Below are 25,078 nucleotides of genomic sequence, written 5' to 3'. Positions count from 1 at the left end.
ACTCTCCCTTTTCCTGTCTGCAGCTTCTTGATAAATGGATAACATGCACAGACACACACGTACAGACACACGCACATGCTTCGTCAGCTAAGTCAGTCAAAAGCTGACAAACCTTTAACATAGAGAGGAAATTGTTGCTGTTGCTGTCAGACAATCATATAACTGTTGTACTGTACCTGTAAATCATTCACTAAATTTAAATACCAGTCATGTCCAGTGTTCCTTTTCCCCTTCAGCTACAATACAACAGACATAAACGCTTTGCTATAAACCCAGAGCGCCATCTAAATACAATGAAATACACTAATGGTGCTAACTATAGAGTTGCCAGAGCAGCCTGTCCTTCGCACTGCAGTTTTGGTGGCTTCACACATAAACTGGAACAGTGGTTGGTCATGACAAACCTGCCAATGGAACATTAATACTATTGGTTCCTTATGGCACTATTGCTAGACAAATGCTTTACTTTTTTCTTCACCTGCCTCAGGGTCAATTTGTAGCTCTTGACCTTCGACCTTTCTTTAGAGACATTTAATAATGTGCCATAAAACTCTGGGTTTTCTTTCAAAGACAAACACTAACTGGCTCTGGGAAGTTTAATACACAAGAGATTGTCTTGACTACTGACAATCACCGGAAGAAGCAAATCATGTGATGCCTCACATGCTTGAATTTTGCTGCTCCACAGTCACTAATGAGCAGTATGATATACTTTTTAATAGACAGGAAAGCCAGATCATTATTTATTCCCTGGTAAGTACTTAAGCATTAGATGAGCCTTAAATGGTGGTTTACAGTCCTGAGCCCCTATAGAATACTATATGTTGAGGAGTCGGGAGATAATTGTGCTCCAAGGTTGGCCAGTTGGTTTCTCGTCAACCATTTAAAGGCCATTAAGCATTGACGGCTATTAGGCGACTGGAAAAATGTCTGTTCAGTGTGGGTTTGGTCTGCTTGCTAACTATGCATGTGCAGAACTTCTACAATGATTAGTCATTTAATTCATTAGTCAACTGGCTGGAAACAAACTGATGAAAATATTGGTAAGTGATAAATGTATAGGTAATTTCTCAAATATAAATAGCATGAATTTGTGGGTTGTATCTTATTCAGTGTGACAGTTGGAAGCTGTCATTTATTCTTTGTAAATTAAATGCCTTCCAGTATTTGGCTGTTTTTCAACTCTTGTTCAAACTCTTTAACATATAATAATCTCATCTAATAATATACTGTATAATAATGGTCATAACTAACATTAGTGGCAGTGTTAATGTATAGATATTGGGACTGGGGATGGATGCGTTATGCATGTATGAGAGTTTGTACATCAGACATGGTTATCTGTATTTGTGAATTATACATATAATGCAGGCAGACCTACACTTGTATGTATAGTATACACATGCTGTACAATACAAACTCTAGAAACTATAGCTTGTGGTGCTTTTGAATTGTATGATTGTGATTTTTAACTAATACCTCTTCAAGACAGTTTCAGAAAAACTAAACATTTAGTGCTTTAAAACATGCTTGCTGTATGTGTGGATGTGGTCTTGTTTATATATACTTGTGTGGATGGAATACTGGAAGCACACTGCTTTGCAGGGTCTGGAAGTCACCTGTGAGAGAACCAGAGGCTGGACCCCAAGACTGATTCATTGAATTTTACAAAAAAGACAGGGTGTAAGGTTAGAGCAAGTGCTGGCTTTGGTTAAGATTAGGGTTAGGGTTAAGGTTAGGCAAGCAGCCTTTCTGGTTAAGGTTAGGGTAAGTCTCCAGGAAATTAATTTTAAGTCTCTGTATGAACTCAAATAACTTCGCCTGTAAGTGATGATCACAAAGAATGTATGTGTGTGTGTGTGTGTGTAGATTGCATAACAGTGGTGGCTGTTTTGCTCATACAAGGTCTTCCAGGGTTTAGTCAGTATCCATCTCATGCTCTCACTTGTTTGTCCAGCCCACTGTTTATTTGTCACACACTGGAGTACGCTCCTTTTCTCTTTCACTCACTGTCTCCTGCTGTATTTTCATTTATTTTTGTAAATTTTGATTTGAAATACACCAGTGGTATGGTAAAATCACGGTGACCCGGTTTAGTCTACTCCCTGCTCGTTATTTTATGACTGACTGCCTGAACAAGTTTGCAGCAGTTAGTGTTTTCTTCAGTAGATCTGTGTCAGTGTGTGAATGGGTTGTGTGGCTCGGAGCTCACAGTATAGCATGCAGTGTGAATGTGTGTAACCCAGAGGCTTTCTGACCTGCTACAGTAACAAGGAGTTAATGAACACACACGCACACACCACCTTAACACTAATCTGCACTGATGCATCAAGGACAGTCAGAGGACACCTAGCACATACTGGTTTTGTTAGTGAGTGGCATGCTGTGTCTGTCTAAGTATTGTATGTATGTGCCTGTAGAGCAGGCACTAAGTGTCGTCTTAATATACAACAGATGTTAAGCTATGGGTGTTTGTTGTCTTCCAGTGTTACATCTCCTGAAGGAGGGAGCTGACCCCAACACTCCCATTTCTTCCGGGGGATCGTTGCTACATCTGGTAAAATCAAGTCTTATTACTATGATTAAATGGTTAACTTGTTGCAGCAAAACATTTGGGCTTTCAGACTGATGATCACTGAATTTAATAAAGTAGCCCTAGTGTGCACATGTGTGCCAAAACAAAAGAGACAACTGCCCATCATTTTGCACAGAGGGTGCGCATTTTATGCTACAATTTGCTAAAAAATACCAGGAGGAACTAAGTTGTCACTTCCCCAACATTGTAGTGTCCCGTTAACCATTCATAAATTCTTGCATACAAGGCACCATTGTTGCAATAAAAAAATTTGCATTTCATTTTCCACATACTGTTATTGTTACATGATATACACTGAACCACTCATGCACTCTATATTGTTAGCAATGCATCAGGAAATAAACATCTGTGAAACTGAATAACTGAGAAATCTACTGTCCTTGCATTCTGCAGTGTGCTCGGCATGACAACGTGTTCGCGGCAGAGCTTCTGATTGAACGAGGCCTGAATGTTAACCTGCAGGACGAAGACCTCTGGACAGCCCTACATGTAGCATGTGTGTGTGACCATGCGGATATGGTGCTGCTGCTGCTGCTGGTGAGAAATGCTCATGCAAACATGAACACGTATTATACTGGGAGAGAATGGTTATACCACAAGTACACACAGACAGGCACGGATACATTCTTTGGATACAGTTGTGTTTTCCTTGTTGATCCTTTCAATTCAAAGTGTGCCAGCTACAAATTAGACTAGTGTTTTGGAATGGGATGGCAGAGAAGCTTTATGTTTCAAGTTAGCTTTGAAGCACCGACTGGATTCACATTAGTCATCCAGAATTTTCTGTCCAAGTGGAGAATCTTCTGTTGATGAAGAGTTTTGGGTTACTGAGGGCCTGAAACACAACTTTCCATTCTCTCACATATCCAGCTGAATCACTGAAAACGAGAATATTTAGAAACTCTGCATTAGCATGATATCAAAAAGAGCCTGTTCTGTGGAGGACGTCTTAACAAGAGCTGTGGTTGTACTGATTGGGTTCATAATGAGAGCAGGGCCAGCTGCAGAGGAGGGCATGCACATCTAGCCCTGTCACTCAGTGGGCTGAGTCTGCTGTGCTGGTATTGATTAGGACCCAGGGAGAGTTTACTGCAGTCTGTAGTTCTTTACAGGCCAGTTCTGCTGATTGAGGCCTGAGTGATTGCTAGCTACCTGTCTATGCTGCAGGAAAGAGCTCTTACTGAGAGGAATGGATATGTTTGAAGAGCTGCCACACAAAGGGTGTGCAGAGTGAATTTGTTATCCTGTACTGTATGACTGTTGGATTTATGTACGTGTTGTGTGTTTTGTATTTGCATGCATTTTGCAAAGATTCAGCAGGCTGCCTAGTTAGTACAGCAGGGTATGGTATACAGTAGATATGCCAAATGCATTTCTTTATTCAGTGAGTTATGCTTTTATGATAGCTAATGCCAGAAGAGAGAGAGATTTAATACTACTCCCAGGGAGGCAGAAACTAAATGCCTTCCATTCATTACAAAGGCAGAACAAGTTCCTAGTTAATGAGTTCATATTATGCAGAACCCCCCCCAGCTGGAAAAGAGCAGTGGGTTGAGGGGGGATGGGGGCATTACTAAGAAAGTGAAATGTTCAGTTTCAGCACTGCAAAAAAGATCACATAAGAACAAATTTCCATCAAAACATTTTTTCTGTCTTCACAGCTTGAATGTCCTTTGATACCAAATGCTTAATTATGTGACTGCATAAGCTTCAGTGTGAGCGTGCCTTTCTGCATGCTTGTGGAATTGTGGGAATACTAAACAACTAAGACAGGAGATTTGAAACATCTTAATTTCCAAAATGCCATTTTTCTTTAGGGTAAGATAAACACTTGAGGTTTTTATCCTGGTTTAATCAGCAAGGAAGATGATTTCTAAAAGGGGGAGCCCAAGGCCATTTCTCTGTGCTGAGGTAAAAAATATCTTCTGTCAAACCATATTTTTGATTGAGAGGCAATATCCTGCTTCTTCCATTCATTCATTTTGACTTGCATCTCCTCCATTCCCTGCCAATGCCCAGTCATTCTGCTCTGTTCTCTCACTGCTGCTTTATCAGAGCTGTAAGCTCAAAATCTTCCTTCTGAATGAAATGGGTTTATATTTTAATGAGAAGTGAAACAGTGGTCTCGCAAGAGCTTGACTGGCAGCCTTATCTTTGATTAACACAGGAAGGAGTAGTGCTGCTAATATGTACTAATCCTTTGTCTCCTACTCTGCCATCTTTTTCTCTGTTTCTTCTCCCCTTGTCCTCTGGTTGTCTGTCCCTGATTTGCTGTCACCAGTTTCTTCACAGAGAGGCAAAGTAGTTTTTGCTGACAGAGATGTTACCAAGCTCGTCTTGTGGAGAAAGTGTGTGTGTGTGTGTGTGTGCGCGCGTCATTAGTTGTAACCTGGACACGGTGTGTAATATTAATTCTCTTATCTCATGCCTCCAAACACAACGAGAGGGAAGAAAGCATTTCTAAATTCCAACCCATTTTCCAACCCTGGCAGGATTAACTGGCATTGCAGAGATCGAGTGGACTGTCGCTTAACAAATTAAAACATGTGCAGTCTTTAGCAATGGTTACATAAAAATATTACAGTCTTGTCGTAATATTTGTGTATGAAAATTGTCTCATCACCAAACAAAACCAGACTGAACTTCTTACCTTTTCATTTTGATTTCCATGTCCAGGTATCAGGATGCCTCAGCAGAGATTCTTGATCTCCATCTGTTTCTCTCCTTCTGTGACATCTCTATTCAAAGCCACAACCCACTAGTACTTAGCAATTCATATTTCTTCTAGAAGCACAGTTATGTCTTCCAAATTTCATTTCTTATGAAACCCAGGAAAAAGCTGTGAAGAGTCATAGTTAATTGCAGATTTGCCCTCATTCTTCTTCAGTGCCTGCTTGAGCAAGAGTCGTCTGACGCAGTCCACAGGGGACAAGATCTTTTCCAAAATGTTATTTCTCATCTTTCAGTTCAAATCTCTGAAAGATACAACTGCAGAGTCAACCTACTTTTTGTGCTCGTAAACATTGAGATTGAAACTTTTGAACTCTGAGTGCTTATTAACAGCAAGTCCCTGGCTGCAAAGAGTTCTACACTGCCTCCATCCCTCCCTCCACTAAATACAATACAGGTTGATCAAGCCATTGTTGCACTTTCCTATAGTGTATTATTTACTTTCATATATGTCCCAAGCCTGCTAAGTCTAACAATTATGAAACTAGAAATACCACTTCACGGTTGTATGCCTCCACCAACCAGTTAAATTCATGGGTATGGCACAGAAGTGAAGTAACTGACCTTTGACGTTTCACCACTAAAATCTAAGCTATTCATCCTTAAATCCAAGTCAGTACTTTGTTGCTGATGCACATGTGAGTATATATTTTGTGTTGTGAATCTTAAAACAATAAATGCAGACAAAAAGGTTTTATGGTGATTTTAAAATGTGATTAGTGTAGCACGGCACAGCTGAGCAGATGTTGTGTGCGATCGTTTGAAAGTAATAACTTCAATGCTCGGTTGTAAAACATGCTGCTTCTGGTGCCTTTTTTTTGTCACAATTTAGTGATAATAAACTTTGAGGGTTCCTTGAGAATAAAGATTTTTGGGGGGAATAAAAACAAAAATGTAAGAAAATCTAAATAGAATATATAGCATGAGCATGTTAGCATTTAGAGAAAGCTTTAGCATTATTTTGAACCTTAATACACATATGATTGTAAATAGGACAATTAAACCATGTATCTCTAAACACAATAGACACAATAAACACCATATAGGTTTTTGAAACTAGTATATGGGATGTCTTTTCGTTGGTTAGATTTCTCCTGTGCTGCCACGGTGTCCAGCTCAGCAGCGACAGCCCTAGGGACCGCTTTCATCTGTATCTTCTAGTTGTTATTGATTCATTTGCAGCCACTGAGTGTAACAACTGTCATTATGAACCACAGGCAGCATGATATTAACAGATTTCCATCTCTGGGACACTCGAAGTGGATCTGTCACATTGTGGCAGGGAGCTTAGGGTCAGATGTCAACTTGTTAACCCGAGCAGCCTGTGAATTTGCACCAACTCGTTTATATCTGTCAGTTACTGTCATGTGAGCTTAGAAACATCATTTATTTCTCTTGATCAATGGCGTATCCCTATGGTTACTTTATCATAATATGTCTGTTGGTCTTGGAGCTTTGTATGGCATACAAGAAACTTTAGATAATTTACTTTTATAGTGACAAGTCCATCTGTTACAGTTTATTGTTATGTTGTTTACTTTCTTGCGACTGCTTTTAAGAACAGTTTTACTCCAACGCCTGTCTGTCACATGATTACATCATGGTGTAGAAGTTAAAATTTGACTATATTTCATGTTTTTACAAAACAGTTCTCAGAGCACCATCTACATTTCAGCATTTGAAGAGCTGGTTTTTGTACAGCTGTGATTGAAAGTGGTGGGTGGTGAGGGCAGCCTCCTATCACACAGAGCAAGGCCTGTCTGTCAGCTGATAGCTTCATCCAGCCAGGCTCCTATTGACTTTTACTGGACCTTGAAGTGAATTGTCTGGGTTGGCATGCCTCTTTAGTACACACACATACACACAAAAACATATGCATATTAACAGAAAAGGCCTGAGAGGAGCTGTCAGGATTATGAAGAAGTTGATCACTGTTTGGGGGTGAAAGCACTAATCTAAGGAATATAGATGAAGCAGTTGAAATTTGTCATTAGAAGATAACAGAGGGATGAGTGGTGGGGGTGTGTGCTTGTAAAATACTGTATGCGTGTGGTAGTGGGCTGTGTGGAAACGAGCTGACCAGCTCACCTCTTGTTCCTCAAGCTGTTCTTCACGTTGCGATAAGGTTTCTTGTCTTCTCATGAATAGTCATGAAGCAGAAGCTGATAGTCGTTAATGTTAATGAATGCCCATTGTTAACCCCTGATAAACCTTCATAAATGAGCAAAAGCAGCTCCCACTAGAAATCCCAGATGGGTGTACAAAGAAAACCTCAACCCTCACCTGAACTGACTCTCTGAAAACTGGAATTGCACTGCCTTTATTACGATGTAACTGCTTTGTTTTATAAATGTATGCAAACATGTTTCAGAATTAAAAATGAATCTAGTTGTTTAATTTATAATTCAGTTAAACGGTTCAAGGTTGCTGAGCGTTTGTGTTGCTCTGTCAGCAGACTCCCTGCTCACACTTCCTCTCATTTTTCACTTTCCCTATCCCTTCCCCTTTTTGCCTCCCTGAGAACTAGACCATAAATCTCTCTCCCATGCTACAACGAAGACTTTAGAATTCTATTAGCTGTAAATATACAATAAAGATCTTTGCTTACAGTCCTCCATTCCTATTATGAGACTTGATCCAGCTACGGTCGTTACACTGGCTAGTCCTTTATGGTTTAGTCAAACAACAGGAAGCAATTTATAGCTGGATGCTGACAACTGCCCCTTCAAAGTACCTAACCCCAAAAAGGAGATGATAAAAATTAAAATGGCAGCAGGAAGGTCCACATACAGTAAGTGAATGAAATCCATTTTGCATATAGACATTTGTGTTCAACTGCTAAAGGAGCATTTTTACAATGAGTGCAACAGAGTTCCCCCAAAGAAAAACAATTCTATATTTTGACCAACAGCTGTGCTATCATCAGAGTCATTAAAGGAGCCCAGGGGAAGGTCTCCCATGCTATAACAGAAGACTGCTTTGGCAAGGTCATTGTTGAATAAACACATGCTCACCCCAGTGATCCCGGGTGACTGTAATCAACACCCTTGCTCTTCTCCGTCTCATCCCCTGAGGCACATTTTTTAAATGAGTTCTTTAATTCACTATATTGTCCGTTCATGTCACCCTGTTTTTGTTATCTGCCTCTGGGATGCCAGGATAACTGGGCACACTTTATCATTGATTCCAGTCTGATGAATGGCCCGGTGTGTGACCTCTGTGCTTTTTTTTTCTGCCCTGTGTCCCGTAGGCTGGAGTGAACGTTATGCTGCAGGACGTCAATGGAAACATTCCTCTGGACTACGCCTCTGAGGGAACTGAGAGCAGCTACATTCTACGTAAACACCTGGAGGAAAATGGTAAAGCTTGGCACGACTGTTTGTTTGTTTTGTGTTGTACTGTATAAGAGTGTAAGACAGAAGGATAACTCTGACATTTCACATTTCATTCATTGTGAGCTGTATTCAAGGTGAACTCCCAAGTTTTCCAGTGTGTCTTCGTTTGCAACCAAAAGCTGCTGTGGCTTCCTCCTCTGGCATAGCTTGCTAGCTTTAGTTATAAAAACAGGCACTTCTGTCTACAGCACTTTGTGGGAGACTCTTGGCTTGTACAGAATGCAAGGGCAGCGTGCCAGCAAGTAGGCAGTGAGGTTGACAGGCAGGTAGGCCATTCAGTGGTTTTCCTTGAGCTGAGAAAAATTACTGGTCAGGCTTTTTTCAGCCCTACCACTGCCATGTTGTCAGTGCATTTAATGTATTCAGTACCACTGGGATGAAAAGAGAATTTCAAGAAATGTAACTTCTTAAATGAATCGCCAGCCCTATTAACAGTGTGATTCATTGAAATCTGATAGCTCATTTCCATGTTATCACAGTCCTTTCAGAAAATGAAAAAAAAAAAGATTACATGTAATAAGAAAAGTAAATATTTCTTTTCCTGTAGTAGGCCACAGTGGGATAATGTAAATGGTTAATATGTCATACCCACAGTGTTTGTGTGAAGGTGAAGTACACCCACAGACTTAATGATGGTGGATTGCAAATGGAGCACTTGTCTCCCACTGAGAATGGAGAAGGTCAGCACAGGGGCTGTGAATAACAGAAATAAAGGCACAGTAGAGGTAAAATGGTAGAGGCACAGACACTGTATGGCAGAGGGAGAGCAGGGAAAATTGCCAGGGAAACACAAAGACGAAGGGGAATCATGCTGACAAAGCTAGACAGAAGCAGATCTAGACAATGATGGAGGGTCTTTCCTCAGCCATCTGTCATTGGCCACCCATGAGCTTCAATGGAATCACGTGACAAATGCAAGCGTCTGACTGCAGGCAGCTAACTCATCAATGCTCAGTCCACCATACACACAATCAGGCTCACTCAAACTACCTAGCTACATTTTTTTTTTATTTTGCTGCTTGTGTCTGCTAGCCCCTGTGGTTATCTTTTTCTTTCTGTCTACCTTCAGCTCCCCCGATGCCACCCTCCCATTGCACTGGGCTGTGCCACAATGAAACACTCTAACTCGCACAGGCCCACTCAGACTCTGTTGCTATAGCAACTTGGCTGCATGGTCTCTTTCCCCATCAAGTTTGTGTGGTTGTGAGAGACTGTCCATGTGTCTGTACATCAGGGATAAAAGAGGAGAAAGTACTTTTTTGTGCTTTGCCAAAATAAAAATTCTAGTATTTATTCTCATTGTCATAGCCTGTGTTTCATGTACTACTTGATTCTGTAAGTACTGGAACTTTTTTCTTTTTGTTCCTATGAGCATCTCTGAAATATCTGCAAACCCTGAGGCTCTCATTTGCTTGGCAAAACAACATTATTGATTAGCTGATACAACCGGTCTATTTGGGAAAGTCCCATTAGTTAGTGCCCCAGAGCTTATCCGAGTATAGACTGACTGAAAATCAATCCACACTATTACAGCAACCAAAGTCGAGTCCACTTTATGAATGTGATTATGGACCAGTGCATTTATCTTCATAGTTTTGGACACCCCTCTAGTGTTATCCCAGTAGACAAGCCATTGTACTCTTGAATCATTATGTTCATGGACTTGGGCTCTGTATAAGTACTGATGATTTTCTGATTTTTATTGACGTGTCATTTCAATTACCGGTACCTTTGAGCGTGCACTTGAACTGCCATGCTGTAGTTTTATCATAAGTGTGTTTACATGTTTGAGGTCTGTTAATGTGTCTGTTTTCACTTTGCTGTACACACAGCCAGCATAATCCTAAAATTGCATATTCAGCACTGACACCATACAACCATTAAAACACAAACTCAAAAAAATTAAACAATTTCTTTTGCAAAACACTGAAACCTCGTATTTGAATGCAATTCAATCCGGTATACTGCAAAAGTTATTAGACCAACTAGATGAAGGGTGTGGACAGAGGCAGACAAGCTGTTTCATTTGTTTCCAGTCTTTGTGTTAGCCCAAGCTAGCCACTTCCTGGCTCCAGCATTATGCTTAATGCACTGATATGTCAGGGATATTGACATTCTCATCAGGTCTTAGCAAAAATGGGAATAATAGCGTTTCCCAAAAATGTTAAGCCATTCTTTTGAGCATGACAACAAAAAAACCTACAGTATATTAGTGTATCAGTGTTGTGTTTGTGTATTATAGGTGTGGATGTGTCATCCGTGCATGCCATAAAGACACAGAGACCCAGCACCATGTTGTCTGATGTTAGACAACTTGTAGCCACAGGAGGAAGCCTCAACCAGCCCAGTGATGATGGTGTCACTCTGGTATGTAAGGTCACATTTATTAATTTCTGTGACTTCACCTTTTCTGTCTCCCTTCTATCACTGGTTTCCTTTTTTCTTCAGCTCAGTCTTTAATGTAGTTTTGTTGTTTGCTTTTTCTGCCATGCCCCTCTCTCTGAAGCTTCACATAGCATGTGCCAGTGGTTACAGGGATGTGGTGTGCTTGCTGCTGCAGAGTGGGGCAGATCCTCATCCTGCTGACAACAACTTTTGGACCCCCCTCCACCTGGCTGCTAAATATGGACAGGTAACTCACAACTGCACTACAAAATGTTTTTGACATTAATAAAATGGTCCTCTAAATCCAAATCATCTAGCTTCATGATCCAATGTGATTTAAGTCATTAATGAAACAAATGAAATAATAGAGAAGTTATTGAAGGATTGTCGCCTCCATTACCCCGCATACTAATAAACTGCACCTATCGATCAGCAGTGGTCAAACTGCTGGAGAACAGCCCTGCATATGCATTTGTTATAGCATTTTAGATGAGCAGTTTAATGGTCTCTCTTAGAGGAAAGAAGACTAATTTCCAGATGGAGTGGGGGTGAGCTGTTCGGTGCGATGGGATGTGATGGTTTGGGAGTGGTCCAAATATGAAGGAAAGGAAATGGTTACATACCGATCTTGCTGACCCAACAGGATTTAATCATATTTCTCAGCTGTGTGCTTGGCTGCTGATAAAGAATTTATTCATTTGGTATTTAGAGTCATTCTGCTTCTTCAGTTCCATCTAGTTTCAAGCATTGTTTTTCCCCAATAGATTGTGTTTTAAATTTTTTTGTTCCTCTCCGTTACAGCCTTTTTTTGTTTCATTCAGACCGATCTGCTGCCTTTGTTTTATTTCTTTTCTTTTATACAATTCTTTCATCCTGTTGTTAGTTGATCAAATCATAGTTTATCAGCAGAACTAAATGTCCAAGTCCTCAAAACAGCAATGTCCTGAATGGAATAATAACCTCCTTGTGTTGCCCTATTTTTCTGGCTTTCCGCATTTTCAGTTACTCTGTGTGTGTATGTGTGTGAGTAACATGTAAGTGCATCTGACTTTAGAGTGGCAGACTAACAGTTTGGAGAATCGATTAGGTTTCCCTTGCAGTGCTATATCACCTCAGCAATCAGCTCTTTACTGGTGCTGCTGCTTTGCCTCCTGCATGCCAACTACTCCCTCAGCCTTCTTAGCACTCCCTTCCTGTCACCATTTCCTTCTACTGTAGCTAGTCTGACAGTGACATGTCAGTTAACACAGGGTGGTAACACATTAAGGGAGCAAGATGTGCACATATAGCCAGCCAAGTAAATTACTGTTCTCACTAACAGATGATATGAATCAGAAGCAAACTGTTGCCTGGAAACACTGGCTGGAAACTGTAACTTTAGTTGGTATGTTAAACTCGGAGACCCCTTCTGCAGTGCAGCATACAGTACATACTACAAAGACCCTTTAAGAAGAGATTTGACCCCATTACTGCAACTAATTAAGCTTCACTCTCTTATGATGTGAGACCCTGGCTCTTGGCTCCCCTTGTTTGAGTCAGTGCTTTTAAAGTTGTGCTCTCATGTGGGTAGAATTTTTTTAAATAGCCTGTTGTTGGGTTTTTGAAACAAAAATGACAGGGTTTTAAATTTCAAGAATGCAGGGAATGGATTAATTCTTTCTTCTAATAGGTACAGATGAAACCTGTGGCAACAGAGGAACCAAAAGTACAAACAATTCAAAGCACTTAATGTTAATCTGATACCTTATCATCTATGGGTTTACTTTGCCCCTGCTGATCCCCATGTATTGTGGCCTTTTCCTAGCCCTCCTCTAAACTTTGACCCACTGAGGAGTTCAGATTTTGTGGAGCCTGCTGACGTGTTGTCAGTATTTATAGGGTGTGATTGCAGCTGACAGGGTTTGTGGGCAGTAGAGAAGCTGTAGACTCATACGTGAACAGCTGTTGGCATGGGTTACAGCCAGCCAATTGAATGTGTTAAGTCACTCTCCTTTATGCTGCGGATGGTGTCTTTATTCTCTACTATAGTACAAACAAGCTCCACTACTTTCAGAGCATTTTGAACTGTGACTTACAGAGAAGTGTGTTGGTATATTTAACACTAAGCTGGGGGAAAAGCTGAACTGAATACAGCTGAAGCCAAGACAGACTTCTAGACCCGTAGCCCCTGGATCCTACAATTCCCATAATGTTATGCAGGTTTTAATTAACTTGATTAAGGCTTTGAAAAGCTCCTCCAGAGCCACAGAGGGTGTTATAGCTATTTTCGTATTCTGAGGAGTACTCCCCATGTTCAATAAAATAATTCTAATTGGTGCAAACTTTATTGTTTTTTAATGTACATTTGCTTTTACTGAAGTGTCTGGGTAGCCTTTTTGGTGCCATCAGCTATTAAGAATCAGTAATGGAAATGATTTTTGTTTACTTTTAGGTTTTGTTTGCAATTTTAGTTTGTGCTATAGTTGGTTTTACCAGCCTGTCATGTTGTTCAAGCATAATCATATAGTTAGTTGCTGCTTAATGTGCTGCATGCAGCAGTAACTACAATAACTATTAAGTAGTTATATTAAGTAGAAATCTGCCAGACAATCAGAAGAAATTATGTCCCATGGTAGTGAGGGATTGACAGTATAAAGCTCAGTTCCTAATGCATTGAAGCTAAATGTAATAGTTTGAAAACTGAGCATTAAGAGGGGATGTTTGTGATTATTTTCCTAGAATGTTTTCATAGTATTAGCTCCAGTTGCATGGGTCCTTGTGTTTAATTATCAATCACTGTCATTTTATATTATATTTTGTAATGCAGCCTTTATATTTAAGTTTCTGAGTAAAGTCATCTTTCCTACATTACAAAGAAATAATGAGGAAGATCACTGTCTATTATTAATAAATGGAATCAATCCCATACACTGGTCACAAATCAGTACTCACACCTCACATAGAGCTTCTCACTTAGTGGATTTGATATAGCTGTTACTCTACCGAGGCACCGAGGTGTGGTGAAGAAAATGAAGGAGTAATGAGGGGTAAAGGAGAACAAGTCAGAATTCAGCCTGTGCAAGCAGAGTTTAAAGCCTAGACAGGACAATAGAGGACAAAGGTGTCAGCTGTCACATGGCTCTGTGGGTAGACAACTATAGGGTTGTTCCATTGTGACATGTGATGGGCTCATTATTAAAGTATCTCCTCAGTCTGGAGCAGTTCTTGTACAGGCCTGTCATGTGTGACATACACCGTAGCGTTTCGATTCTAAGTCTGCATCACAGTATATCTTACATATGCATGTCTACAGCTGCAATGTAGCATTAAATTAAATAACGACTGTGTTTCCAACCAGGAGGATCTGCTACGAAATGCTTTTTTGTAATTGTATTTATGGTTTGAGAGAAGCACACTTAATAGTGCCCTAGAAAATTGTTGAACGTTTGTAGAATCTAATAAAAGTAAATGTAGAGTGTTTCTGCCATCTCTTACAGACAAGCATCGTTAGCCAGCTCCTGAGGCACAGGGCAAAACCGACCGGTAACACATTAGGCATTCACACAAATATTCACGTGTGCACACTGTACACACATTAAAATCACAGTTAGACTCGGAAAGTGTGTTATGGAAGGCAAGAGGTAATGAAGCGAAGAAATAATGAAATGGATTTTTGTCTTATTCAGCTGAGCCTTTTCATTTATATATAAATAAATGCTTTATCCGTGTCTGTAGCTGAATATGTGCACTGACATTACTTTTGTCTTAGAAAAGATTTGAGACAAGCCCATTAAATACTAGGACAACCCCCTCCTCCCTTCACTCGGAGCCCCACACACCTCCTTCTGCAGACATGCTGAAAGGAAGACAGAGGAAGACATGGGAGTCTGAGGGGTTGTCAGTCACACAAAAACAAAAAGACAGGATGAAGCCGTTCCCCTCCCTGGTATACTGATTAGCCTGTCTTGTGTGTACGGTCACCAGACATTGCAGCATCACAGCCCATAGCTGATATGCTTCTGAATGCAGAGGAGAGCTGGCTGCAGAGGCTGAAGGACCCCTCCGCTCCTCTGCCCGCCACTGACCAACACTATGATGGAGGCTCTCACGACATCAACACTCCTGTGAAAAACTTGTACGTCAAAAGTTTCATAAGTAACATTTTTTGTTTTCCTTCTTTGTATCTACTCCTCCACATTCTCTTCTTTTCCCCAAATCCTATTGCTTTATCTATTAAGACTTTCCCAACTCTTTGCCTATCCACCAGGCATCCCCTAGGTCTCACTATTGCTAAACGGGACAGTCTGCTGGAGAAGTGTGCCATGTTTACAGATGCATTTGGTTCACTAAGCCGACAGCCATCGCAGGACAATGGCCTAGATGGTCCATTTAACTCCGGAGCCAGTAAACTTGAGCAGGTACCTTGTCTTCTTACAGTAATGTAGTAAGAACATAGATAAGTGTCCAGATGAGTCTCATGCTAAAACACAGATTTCACACGTTCCATTTGTTGTTTTTATTTCAAAGAGAAGATCCAGCTTCTGTCTACTTTTTAGGGTTTAGGAAAACAAACTGGGTTCTATGCAGTACTTAACTGGATCTAAAGGTGTTTCATAGCAGTTTCTTAGCTCACAGAGAGGCAGGAAACCTGGCTTATAAAATGGAAGCATGGAAACTGTTCAGTGGACTATAACTACATAGATACCACTATCCCAACATTTATTATGTAAAATACTCCCTGCTTTGAGCTGCAGAATGTTCATGATATCTCATGGCTATATTTTGTTCAGGTCAAGCTGATGCCTCCAGCACCCAATGACGACCTGGCTTCCCTCAGCGAGCTGACCGACAGCAGCCTGCTCTATGAGATGCAGAAGCGCTTTGGCAATGACCAAATCTATGTAAGAACCAGCTGTTCTTGTGCCACCAAATAAGGAATCCCACTCAACATTAAAAATGCATTAGAACACAGTGAACACAGAAATTCAATCTCCTTGTAGTAACTGGGCCACGCTGGTTGTTTGTTTTCAGTGGAGCGTTGTGTTTATGGTTTGGGAATTTCAAGGTTGTGATACCTGGATCACCTACTTTATGCCCATGGGATCTGCTGTGATTTATATACTCATCTCAAACAGTGTATCACACACGTGGTCCCTCCTCAATCTCTAAAACCTAGCGCCTAACGCCTAATATTTATATTTGTGAGCCATGACTGCTGCTACAGCCAGTGGTGGTGAATAGTTTTTTAATGAACACAGTTAAATCTTTAGTCTGTTCACCAGGTTGTGTTAATAAGTTGAATCCATTGTTCTCTCTGTTCCAGCCTGTTGACTTGAGAGTGCTACCGCATTCTAATGTGAATACACACAGACACAGACATGCGCTCATGCTGGTGAAAATTGCAAGAACAATATCATTTACTGTAGATTGATCAGAAACTTAAATCCATAACTAGGAGTAAAATGCCATCATCTCCAACAATTGGTCACTTTTATATTCCTGTCATTTTCTCCTTCTCTTTAAAACTGTAGTCTGGCCCACACTTCTCCATTGGCAATGAGCTCTATAAAGACTGGAATCAGATCAATCTGGAGCTTTCGGGTGCACTCTCTTCTTTGTGAGGAGGCAGTAATAGTCTGTTATTATGGAAACCCAGATGGGCAACAGACAGTGAGGTTAGCCACAGCAGGGGACCCAGATAAGGGAATGACAAAAGGAAATAGAGTGGTGGATGAGGAAAAGAGAAGCGATTAGAATTCAGAATAATGAGGGCTAGATACTGAGGTACAGTCCATTTGGAAGAAGAGAAAGCGGTGAAAAGACAGCAAAGTGAGTTAACAAAGTGCAGCTATCATGGGTATTGACTGACAACAGAGCTTACACTTTTAATGTTAACAGATAAATCATTTTTCTGCATTTCCACCATTCTACTTCTTATTGTTCTTGATTCTGTACCTAGTGTGCTCGATCTTAAGTAGATACAGTATTTTAAGACATAGGTGAACAAAGCAGCGATGTAGTGAAGAACTGAAACAGAGGGAAGACAAAGGCAATGACCGCTCCATATGCTCCCAGCAGGATGGTCAGAGATGGGGTTTTGATAAGTGATGTGCTGCCTTCTGCCAGGATAGAAGGACCAGTGCATCACAGAAACCCCTGAGGAGAGCAGTGAGGAACTGGGGAGGGATGAAGTCTGGTGTCAAACAGGCTCCAGGACTCTGACAGAGTGGTAGCAGTTTATTGGAAAGGGTCTGAAATTGGGTGGTGTTTTTTTTTTTTATCTAAATGGCCTTGGGGTTTGTGTATATGTTATATGGGAGGGTTGACCTTTTTCTGGAGAAAGGTCATTACTGACATCATCACTTCCTGGCCTTTCTCAGCTATGAGACTAACATATTCCGATGGTAATCTTAATAGAGATTGTTACCACCTTAATAATGATGTTTTCTGGTCAGTGTTATCTTTACGCAGTCAGTCCACTGAAGCACAATTAGTGCTACCTCACACCCAAAAGATAAATGTTTTATTATTTAGGATTAACTTCTAGTTTTAATAGTTGCTGAGTTGAAGATGACTGGTGTGTGCTTTTCTGCTCTTCTGTAGACTTACATTGGGCACATTGTTCTGCTGGTCAATCCAAACAAAGAACTTCCAATCTATTCCTCTCTGGTAAGTATGAATTTAAATGATCTCTGTTTCACATAGGCTTACAAGATATGCTGCTCTTATCTCTTTAAATGCTGAATTTGCAGTCCCAAACCTTAAATACATGCCTTACATTTGGTAGGCTTTGTATTGTTCTGCAAAAATTATAAAGAAGGCATGGTTGCTGTATAATTCGCAGGGCATAAGCAGATGAAATGGACCTTGTGTTTGATAAATAATGCAGTCTTCCTGTCAGTGATACACAGCACAAGACCAACACTGCATCAGCCAGGAAGGAGAGGGATTCAGCTGAGCTCAACACACACATACTCTCTCACTTTTCTTGCTCTCACTCTCTCTCTCACACACATATACAGGTTTTCTCAAACCCACACAGACATTATTAGGCTACTTTCCACTTTGTTGTACATCAGTCTCATTAAAAAAAAACTGTATTTTTATGCTTCCAATGCTTGGAGGAACATATCATTACATGTTTTTTTAATTATTAAATATTGTAATAATTTGTACTAATGTTGAGATATCAATCAGCAACAGTGTTTATGCTTTTATTTTAAATGGTGAGTAACATTTTGGAATGAAGCTTTTCAGAAGCGTGCCCAATACATGTTAATGACAGCTGTATGAGTTTGCCCATATGGACCCATGAGGTGTTGATTGTTGGAGGAGATATCGGGTACATCTCATGTCTCTTATAAAGTAAAATAGTTAGTTTCCCTCACTTGAGTCGTTTTCTTGTGTCTTAGTCCTGCCCACGTAAGATGAAAGGAAAGCATGGAAAACGTGAGGAGTATGGACTTGAGGAAACATGTTAGGAACACCATGAGACGTCCATTCCTCAGATCCTTCATCTGAAGTGTTCAGTCACCAACTGATTTCTGATCAGTTCACAAAAAATGTCTGTAAAGGTTGGTCTCACGTCTCCTCAGTCATAGCTCCTCCAGCACTGTCCTTGCTCTTCAGTCCTCAGAGCCGGTATAAGAGACATGGAATGACCTACATCACCAGTTAACCAGAACAACCTTCAGTTTGACTGAGGACATAAGAACAGTCTTAGAAGAGACATGAGATGTACCCATCTTCTGCTGCCGTGACAGAATGAAGCCAAACCACCCTCTGGGTGCTCCATTCCTACCCCTTGTTTGGATTCATTCTAGGAATCTAAACCAAACTGAGAGGGTCTGTGGAGGAGTAGGAAGGAGCCAGTGTGAGAAGGACATAACTTACAATGTGTGTGATCTGCTGTCTGTCTGTCACCGGCTCCGGTTTGATGGTTCACAGCCCTGCCTCCAGATACAGGACATCTGTTGGTGTACTTGCAGATAGGAGTGTGACAGCAAAGCGGGTTGTGTGGTTGTTTTTAATGCTTTTTGAACTGTAACTTATTAATTCCTAAATTATTACATTATTAAACACAACTTTTTAAAATACTTGGTCATTTAAAAATAAAATAGTATTTTTAGAAGTGGATCTCTAAACTAACCCAAGGAATGATGTTTTGTTACATATAACATTATTGTTACAGCTCTAAAAATATGGAGGCAATTACTTTTGCTCTTTTAATTAAGCTGGCTTCACTGTTTTAAAGTAAGGGTGCTAAAGTGTCTGGGTCACTTTTAGTTTAATTGTTTAAAATGAGTTTAAATAGTTTTTACTTAAGAACAAAGACACATCTTAAATTACATGGCTATAATGAGTGGTAAACAACACCTTGTTAGTTAACTGGACATACGGGTATGGAAAGTTATACTCAGCATTGTTTCACTGTCTTGCTGAAACTTTATCCTCTGTGTTGCTCTGCCCACATGTGTATCGATGTTACGTGAGAGTGTTGTACACTGTCCTGATGAACTGTGTCTACCATTCTCTCTCTCTTTCAGGTGAGTCAGTTGTACCTGAGCTCCACAGGTCGTCTGTGCTCCTCTCTGCCCCCTCACATCTTCTCCTCAGCAGAGAGAGCTTATCACATGATGCTGCATGAGAGACACCCGCAGTGTTTCATTTTAAGGTACATCCCACTTCCTTGAACACACAAATATGAACCCAGTGCCTAGAGACAAAAATGCCAACAGAGCTAAATAATTACCTGACTAATAGTGAAGTTCAGCTGGCCACCTGGTTTGTCCATACCCCTTTGCCACACACCTGTTAAACACCCCCAGAAAGATTAATAGCTCTCAGCCAGAGCCGAGCTGTAGACCTGTCCAGTGTTTTTTCGGAGCGGTACAGCATCTTGCTCTTTGTCCTCGGATGGATAGAGGCAGCCCCCTGAATGCAATTAAATCTTGTTCCAGCTCTCTGGTGACATCCCCACTGTGTTGTAACCAATTGGGCAGAGAGTTAATGAGTCCTGGCCATAGGCTCTCCATCTATCTCACACACACATTTGTTTTCATTCCTTGTGGGGACTTTTAGGTGTAGACCTCAACCATAACCACTACTTGCCTAAACTTAACCATACCGAGTTCTCACCCTAACATTCTGTGATTTATGTGGTGGAGACCAGCATCTGGTGTGAGTGGCAGTGTAAACAGGTTTTGGTCCCCACAGTGTTAGTAATACCAGGCACAGGGACATTGTACTGTGCATTTGCCTTGTGCATTTTCTCATTCTGTTGCTTCTTTTTCAGTCAAGCGTTCCATTTCACTTTGTGTCGCCTCACACATACACTAAAGTACACACACTCACCCACTCCTACACATGTAGGGCAATCAGTGGCCATGATCCCCTGAGGCTAGTGCTTTAACAAAATGCCCTTGAAATTTAATAAAAACCGGTAAATGAAAAGACAGTAGAAAGGCCTTTGGACTTCACACTCAGCAGGACCGTTAGTAGGAAACAGAGCCACACATATGCACACTAACAAACCACAAACCACAGTACGCTGCAGTCATTAGTAAGGGTTCCTAAACTTATGAAGCCATCTGCTTGGTGCTACTATGCTGGTCTCAGCTCTCTGCATGTCGGTGAGTGTCAGAGCATGTACTGTAGAGGTACCTTATGTCAGATTTAATATCTACTCGGTGTCAAATTAAAACTGGTCTCCACTGGCTGATAAGTTGAGGCATTAACAGCATGTGGAAAGTGGCGGACAGTAGAGCAACAGTCGCGGTTTTAGAAAAATTGAATAGATTGTGAATTTAATTAGAAGTAGTCTCTGAGGTGTTGATGTCAGATCATTGAAGACATATGACTGGAGGTGATATACAGTATGTAGGAGACTGATGATCAACAACTCACACCTTTTTGCCTGAGACACCAACAGAGAGTGTAGCACACAAAAATGCTTGTTTTTTGTACTGTTACTGCACTGTACTGGGCTATATTAGCTAATGTTTCATTGTATTATTCTGTCTATTCATTTGTTTATTCTATCTGTTGTGTTTCATCCTAGTGGAAAATGTGTGACTACATCTCAGCAGTATAAAACACTGCAACATTATAACATGAAACAATAGTAAAAGTATGTGTCTTTCTGTCTCTTTTTGAATCTCCCTAGTGGTGAAAGTGGTTCTGGGAAAACTGAGGCATGCAAGCACATAGTGAGACATCTGACAGCCCGCTCCAGCCCCAAAGGCTTTGCGCTGGAATCCAGAATGAAACATGTAAGTACGGACCTGTGAGTCTGCAAGATGATCTTCTGCTTGCAGGATCACTATTTGCAAGACTGCACCTAGATTTCTCTTGAGGCTACCATGCTCCTGGTGGGAAGTTACAAGGTGTGATGTTGCTGTTCCTTTTCACTACACTTAAAAGATGTTTAGGGACTGAGGACACCAAGTGATTAAATGTGTCAGGTGTAATTTTGTCCCATTCTTCCTGCAAACAAGCCTTAAGATGCACAACAGTCCTGGGTCTTCATTGACACAATTTGCATTTCAGTGCCACACATTCTCTATTGGGGACAGGTCGGGACTGCAGGCAGGCATTTATGGTTGTAACTATGTGTTGTAGTGCCTGACACAGGTGTGCCACAGTAATCCTGAGCCCAGGTGGTTATATCTCTTATAGGACAAGGATGATTCTTGATGCAGTGCCGTCTGAGGCATTGAAGAGCACACATTGTTTATACAAAATACAGTATTCACCTGCTCTGCACTCAGGCTGTCAGTTGGGTAACTAAATGCTGTGTAGCCTGGGAGTATAAGTGTTGTGTTTTGATAAAGTCATCATTATATATTCAGTCTCTAATCATCCTAGGGCACAAAAATATTTAATAAAAAAAAATGATGTAAATTTGTGACATCTAGTGGTATAAAGTGGAATTTCACATCTATTAATGGTAAAAGAGATGGTACTCTATTTGGAAGTTGGTTTCATTATAATGGGAAGTAATGGCATATTTACTTTATAGTGGGTTATTGTAAAGCAGTGACAGTCTTTCCTTTGGTTTGATGAAATATACAGGTGAACTGTATTCTGGAAGCCTTTGGTCATGCAAAGACCCAGAGGAACAACAACTCAAGCCGTTTTATGAAGCTGTTGACCATCCAATACTGTGATAAGAGGAGGATGCTGCTCCGAGGTAACCAACAGTTCTGCCACTACAGCACTGGATGTGAACTAGTTGTTTCTCAGTAATTCTTTACTTTCATCATCATAGTTTTATTTTTTAGTTTGCATGAGAGGCAGTGTTAGGCTGAAAAGCTTATAAAGTGTCAAAACTTTGTTTTTTTTTTTTTGCCAAAAATAAAATGTTGATTCTTTTTATTTCATTTAAATCTTAATTATTTAAACAAATAGAGTATTTATTGCCAAGATAACTGAGATAGTTGTAATTGTATTTACAGCCTAGATCACTATGTTTATAATAATACAGGTTTCATGAGGTACTGTGTCTCCTGCACAGTAATGTTTTCTGTAAGGCCAGGTGCACTGTTGTGAAGCACCAGCAGGGGGCAATATAACCCCATCCTATTCTTTTATCTTAGTATTTTATCCCAGCTAATTGGAATAGAAAGCCAGTTATTGAATTCTCAGTCCTGTCAACTATAATCAGCATCATTGAGATTATATTTAAACAGTCCTGTTATTGTTATCACACTTTACCTTTAAGCTCGTGTCCACACCTACATGCTGGAGAAGTCTCGTCTGGTCCACCTGCCTCCTCACCAACACAGCTTCAGCATCTTCTATCTGATGGCTGAAGGCCTGATGCCTGAGGAGAAGAGTGCACTTTATCTCAACAACGTTCTGGCTCATAGGTACGTGGCTATCAAGTGCATAAAATCACTGGTGAAAGGAGACTGATGATTAGAGCTGGTGATAAGGTCCAACAAGAGCCCCTCAGTTTAGTGATGCTTCACGTTTAGGCAGATTTAAATATGTTAATAACTCAAAATATATGCTGCTAAAATGCTGCAGCTCTCACAATATACAGTTTAGTCCAACACTGATAATGTAATGCATTTATATTTGATATCCTCAGCAAGTTTGCCTGCACATGCATACATAAAAGAATATTTTTTGTCACATTTCAAAATCTGACAGCCTGTGTATGTACACTGTTTGTCTGAACTGTGTGTTTGTATGAATGTGTACTATTTATTTTTATTAGATTGTTTTTGTTGTGCTTGTGTTGCACATCCCTGTTCATTTGTGTTTTAGAGTGACAGTGTGACTATGAGTTATTGTACTAAGAAGCCACTGTACACCTCAGGTTTGATAACCACTGTTATGAATCCCTCTGTTTTGCAGCCTGAGAGTCTTGCTAGCCCCTCTGGTGTCCCATTGTGTCTATGTGTCTTTGCTGGGGAGTAGTGTGTTCCACTTCTGCAGATGTACAGCCCTGTTTGCCCTTTCTCCTCTCTCCCAAACAGCTCTGTCCACAGTGTGACTGGGACTGCCTGAAATTCTGTACAAAACTATCTCATAAACCTTTTAGATTTAGCTTTCTGCCATCCACAGATAAATGGGTACATTATATTTGGAGCCGGTACACCTGTTGTTTTACATATTGCCTTGTCCCTGCTGTATGTTTATTTTGTTTTTATTGTTGTCTTAAGTATCCGTCAAGGTTGACCTGATCTGTTGGACTCTACCTCAGGTATCTTAGTGGAGGATTTCCAGGAGAGAATCTTCCAGTACCTACAGCCTCTACACAGAGCAGGGAATGCCTGGTAGCAGTCAAGCAAGCCCTGCGAGCCCTCGGCTTCAATAAACAGGTATTGATTGGTACAGCATACAGAATCTATTGAACCTGTTTATTCAAAGGTTAGAGCAGGATTAATTAAATGCGTTGATGACCTTGGGATAGCCACTTATGTGGTCACTGATGAGATCTTACCTCAGATATTTGCTGGAGGCTCTGTGTCAGAGGCTGGGATCCTCCAAAGAATGTGCTCCACAGAAATGGGTCCTTCAATGGGCCTAAGAGCTACAGGCTGAGCCTCTCACTTGACCACATTTTAGCCTCAGAGTGAGCAAAACTTTTGGTCAGTTTGTAAAGTCAAATATGTAGAATTTTATAACCAGATCATTATCCCTGTAATACCCAATACATTACAGCATGGTCACAAATGATTTCACAGCTTCACAAGTTGATCAATTTTTCCAATGCTCCATTCAGTAACTGAAAAACTGCACAATGGATTGTGGGATGCTGAGGGCCACAAAGGGCATGGTGTGTCCTCCCAGTTCAGGCACAAGAAACAACTTTAAATGAGACAGGCATTATTTGTGTATTGGGTACAGATATATTGATTTCTTTGGATCCAGGTCCTGATTTGAGATGCAGCATAGGTTTCAATAATATGTTTAAAGACCATATGAAATGTGTGAAGGAATGCAGAAGAAAGCATGCTGATTTGTGTAAACTGTAGTGGGACATGATACAGACATCCTGTAACCAGCTGTGTTCCCAGCCCATTATCAGGTTCTATTCTTAGATTTTCAGTCAGCATCTGCCAGCAGGGCGCGTCCACCATCTCACCTTTTAATCCAGCAGCACTCAATACACATAGGCAAGGCGTATGGGACAGAGGACTAGGGCAGTAGATAGCAGTATTATCAGAGGGCAGTGGATAAGAGAGAGAGAGACCAAAGGGCAGGAGGAGTGGAAGCAACAGACCACCTATTGGTCTCTGTCTAAGCTCCTGTCAGGGGATGACTCCAAGTCCAGACCCAAAGGTCAGGCGTCACTAATGTTCCCTGTTGCTCCTCTTCTGTCCCATTTTTCTCCTCGCTAAGCATCAGACGGAGACTAATGCTCTTGTTTATGTCTCAGATCCAGTACTGACACACAAACACACTGTTGTGTTTTACTATAGTTGTGAGGGCACCCATTGACATAATGCATTTCCTAGCCCCTTACCTTAATGTTGACCAT

General features: G+C 40.8%; 1 protein-coding gene across 1 annotated transcript in view; it reads left to right on the top strand.

Annotated features, from left to right (window-relative positions):
* The window catches only part of myo16 (myosin XVI), a gene marked incomplete at its 3' end in the record, with an annotated part of 59,112 nt that overhangs the window by 9,974 nt on the left and 24,060 nt on the right, over positions 1-25,078 (top strand). The window contains exons 3-17 of the mRNA XM_020609290.1: positions 2,487-2,557; positions 2,990-3,133; positions 8,577-8,685; positions 10,964-11,088; positions 11,228-11,353; positions 14,583-14,628; positions 15,070-15,220; positions 15,353-15,503; positions 15,876-15,986; positions 17,689-17,754; positions 19,632-19,759; positions 21,251-21,356; positions 22,159-22,276; positions 22,808-22,955; positions 23,798-23,915. Of these exons, the coding sequence (XP_020464946.1) occupies positions 2,487-2,557; positions 2,990-3,133; positions 8,577-8,685; positions 10,964-11,088; positions 11,228-11,353; positions 14,583-14,628; positions 15,070-15,220; positions 15,353-15,503; positions 15,876-15,986; positions 17,689-17,754; positions 19,632-19,759; positions 21,251-21,356; positions 22,159-22,276; positions 22,808-22,955; positions 23,798-23,915 (1,718 nt within the window). The remainder of the gene's footprint in view (positions 1-2,486; positions 2,558-2,989; positions 3,134-8,576; positions 8,686-10,963; positions 11,089-11,227; positions 11,354-14,582; positions 14,629-15,069; positions 15,221-15,352; positions 15,504-15,875; positions 15,987-17,688; positions 17,755-19,631; positions 19,760-21,250; positions 21,357-22,158; positions 22,277-22,807; positions 22,956-23,797; positions 23,916-25,078) is intronic.

The sequence above is a fragment of the Monopterus albus genome, unplaced genomic scaffold (assembly GCF_001952655.1).
Source record: "Monopterus albus unplaced genomic scaffold, M_albus_1.0 scaffold99.1, whole genome shotgun sequence".
NCBI classification, from domain to species: Eukaryota; Metazoa; Chordata; class Actinopteri; order Synbranchiformes; family Synbranchidae; genus Monopterus; species Monopterus albus.
The sequence above is the reverse complement of the archived record's forward strand: the minus strand, read 5'-3'. Positions and strand labels throughout refer to the sequence as shown.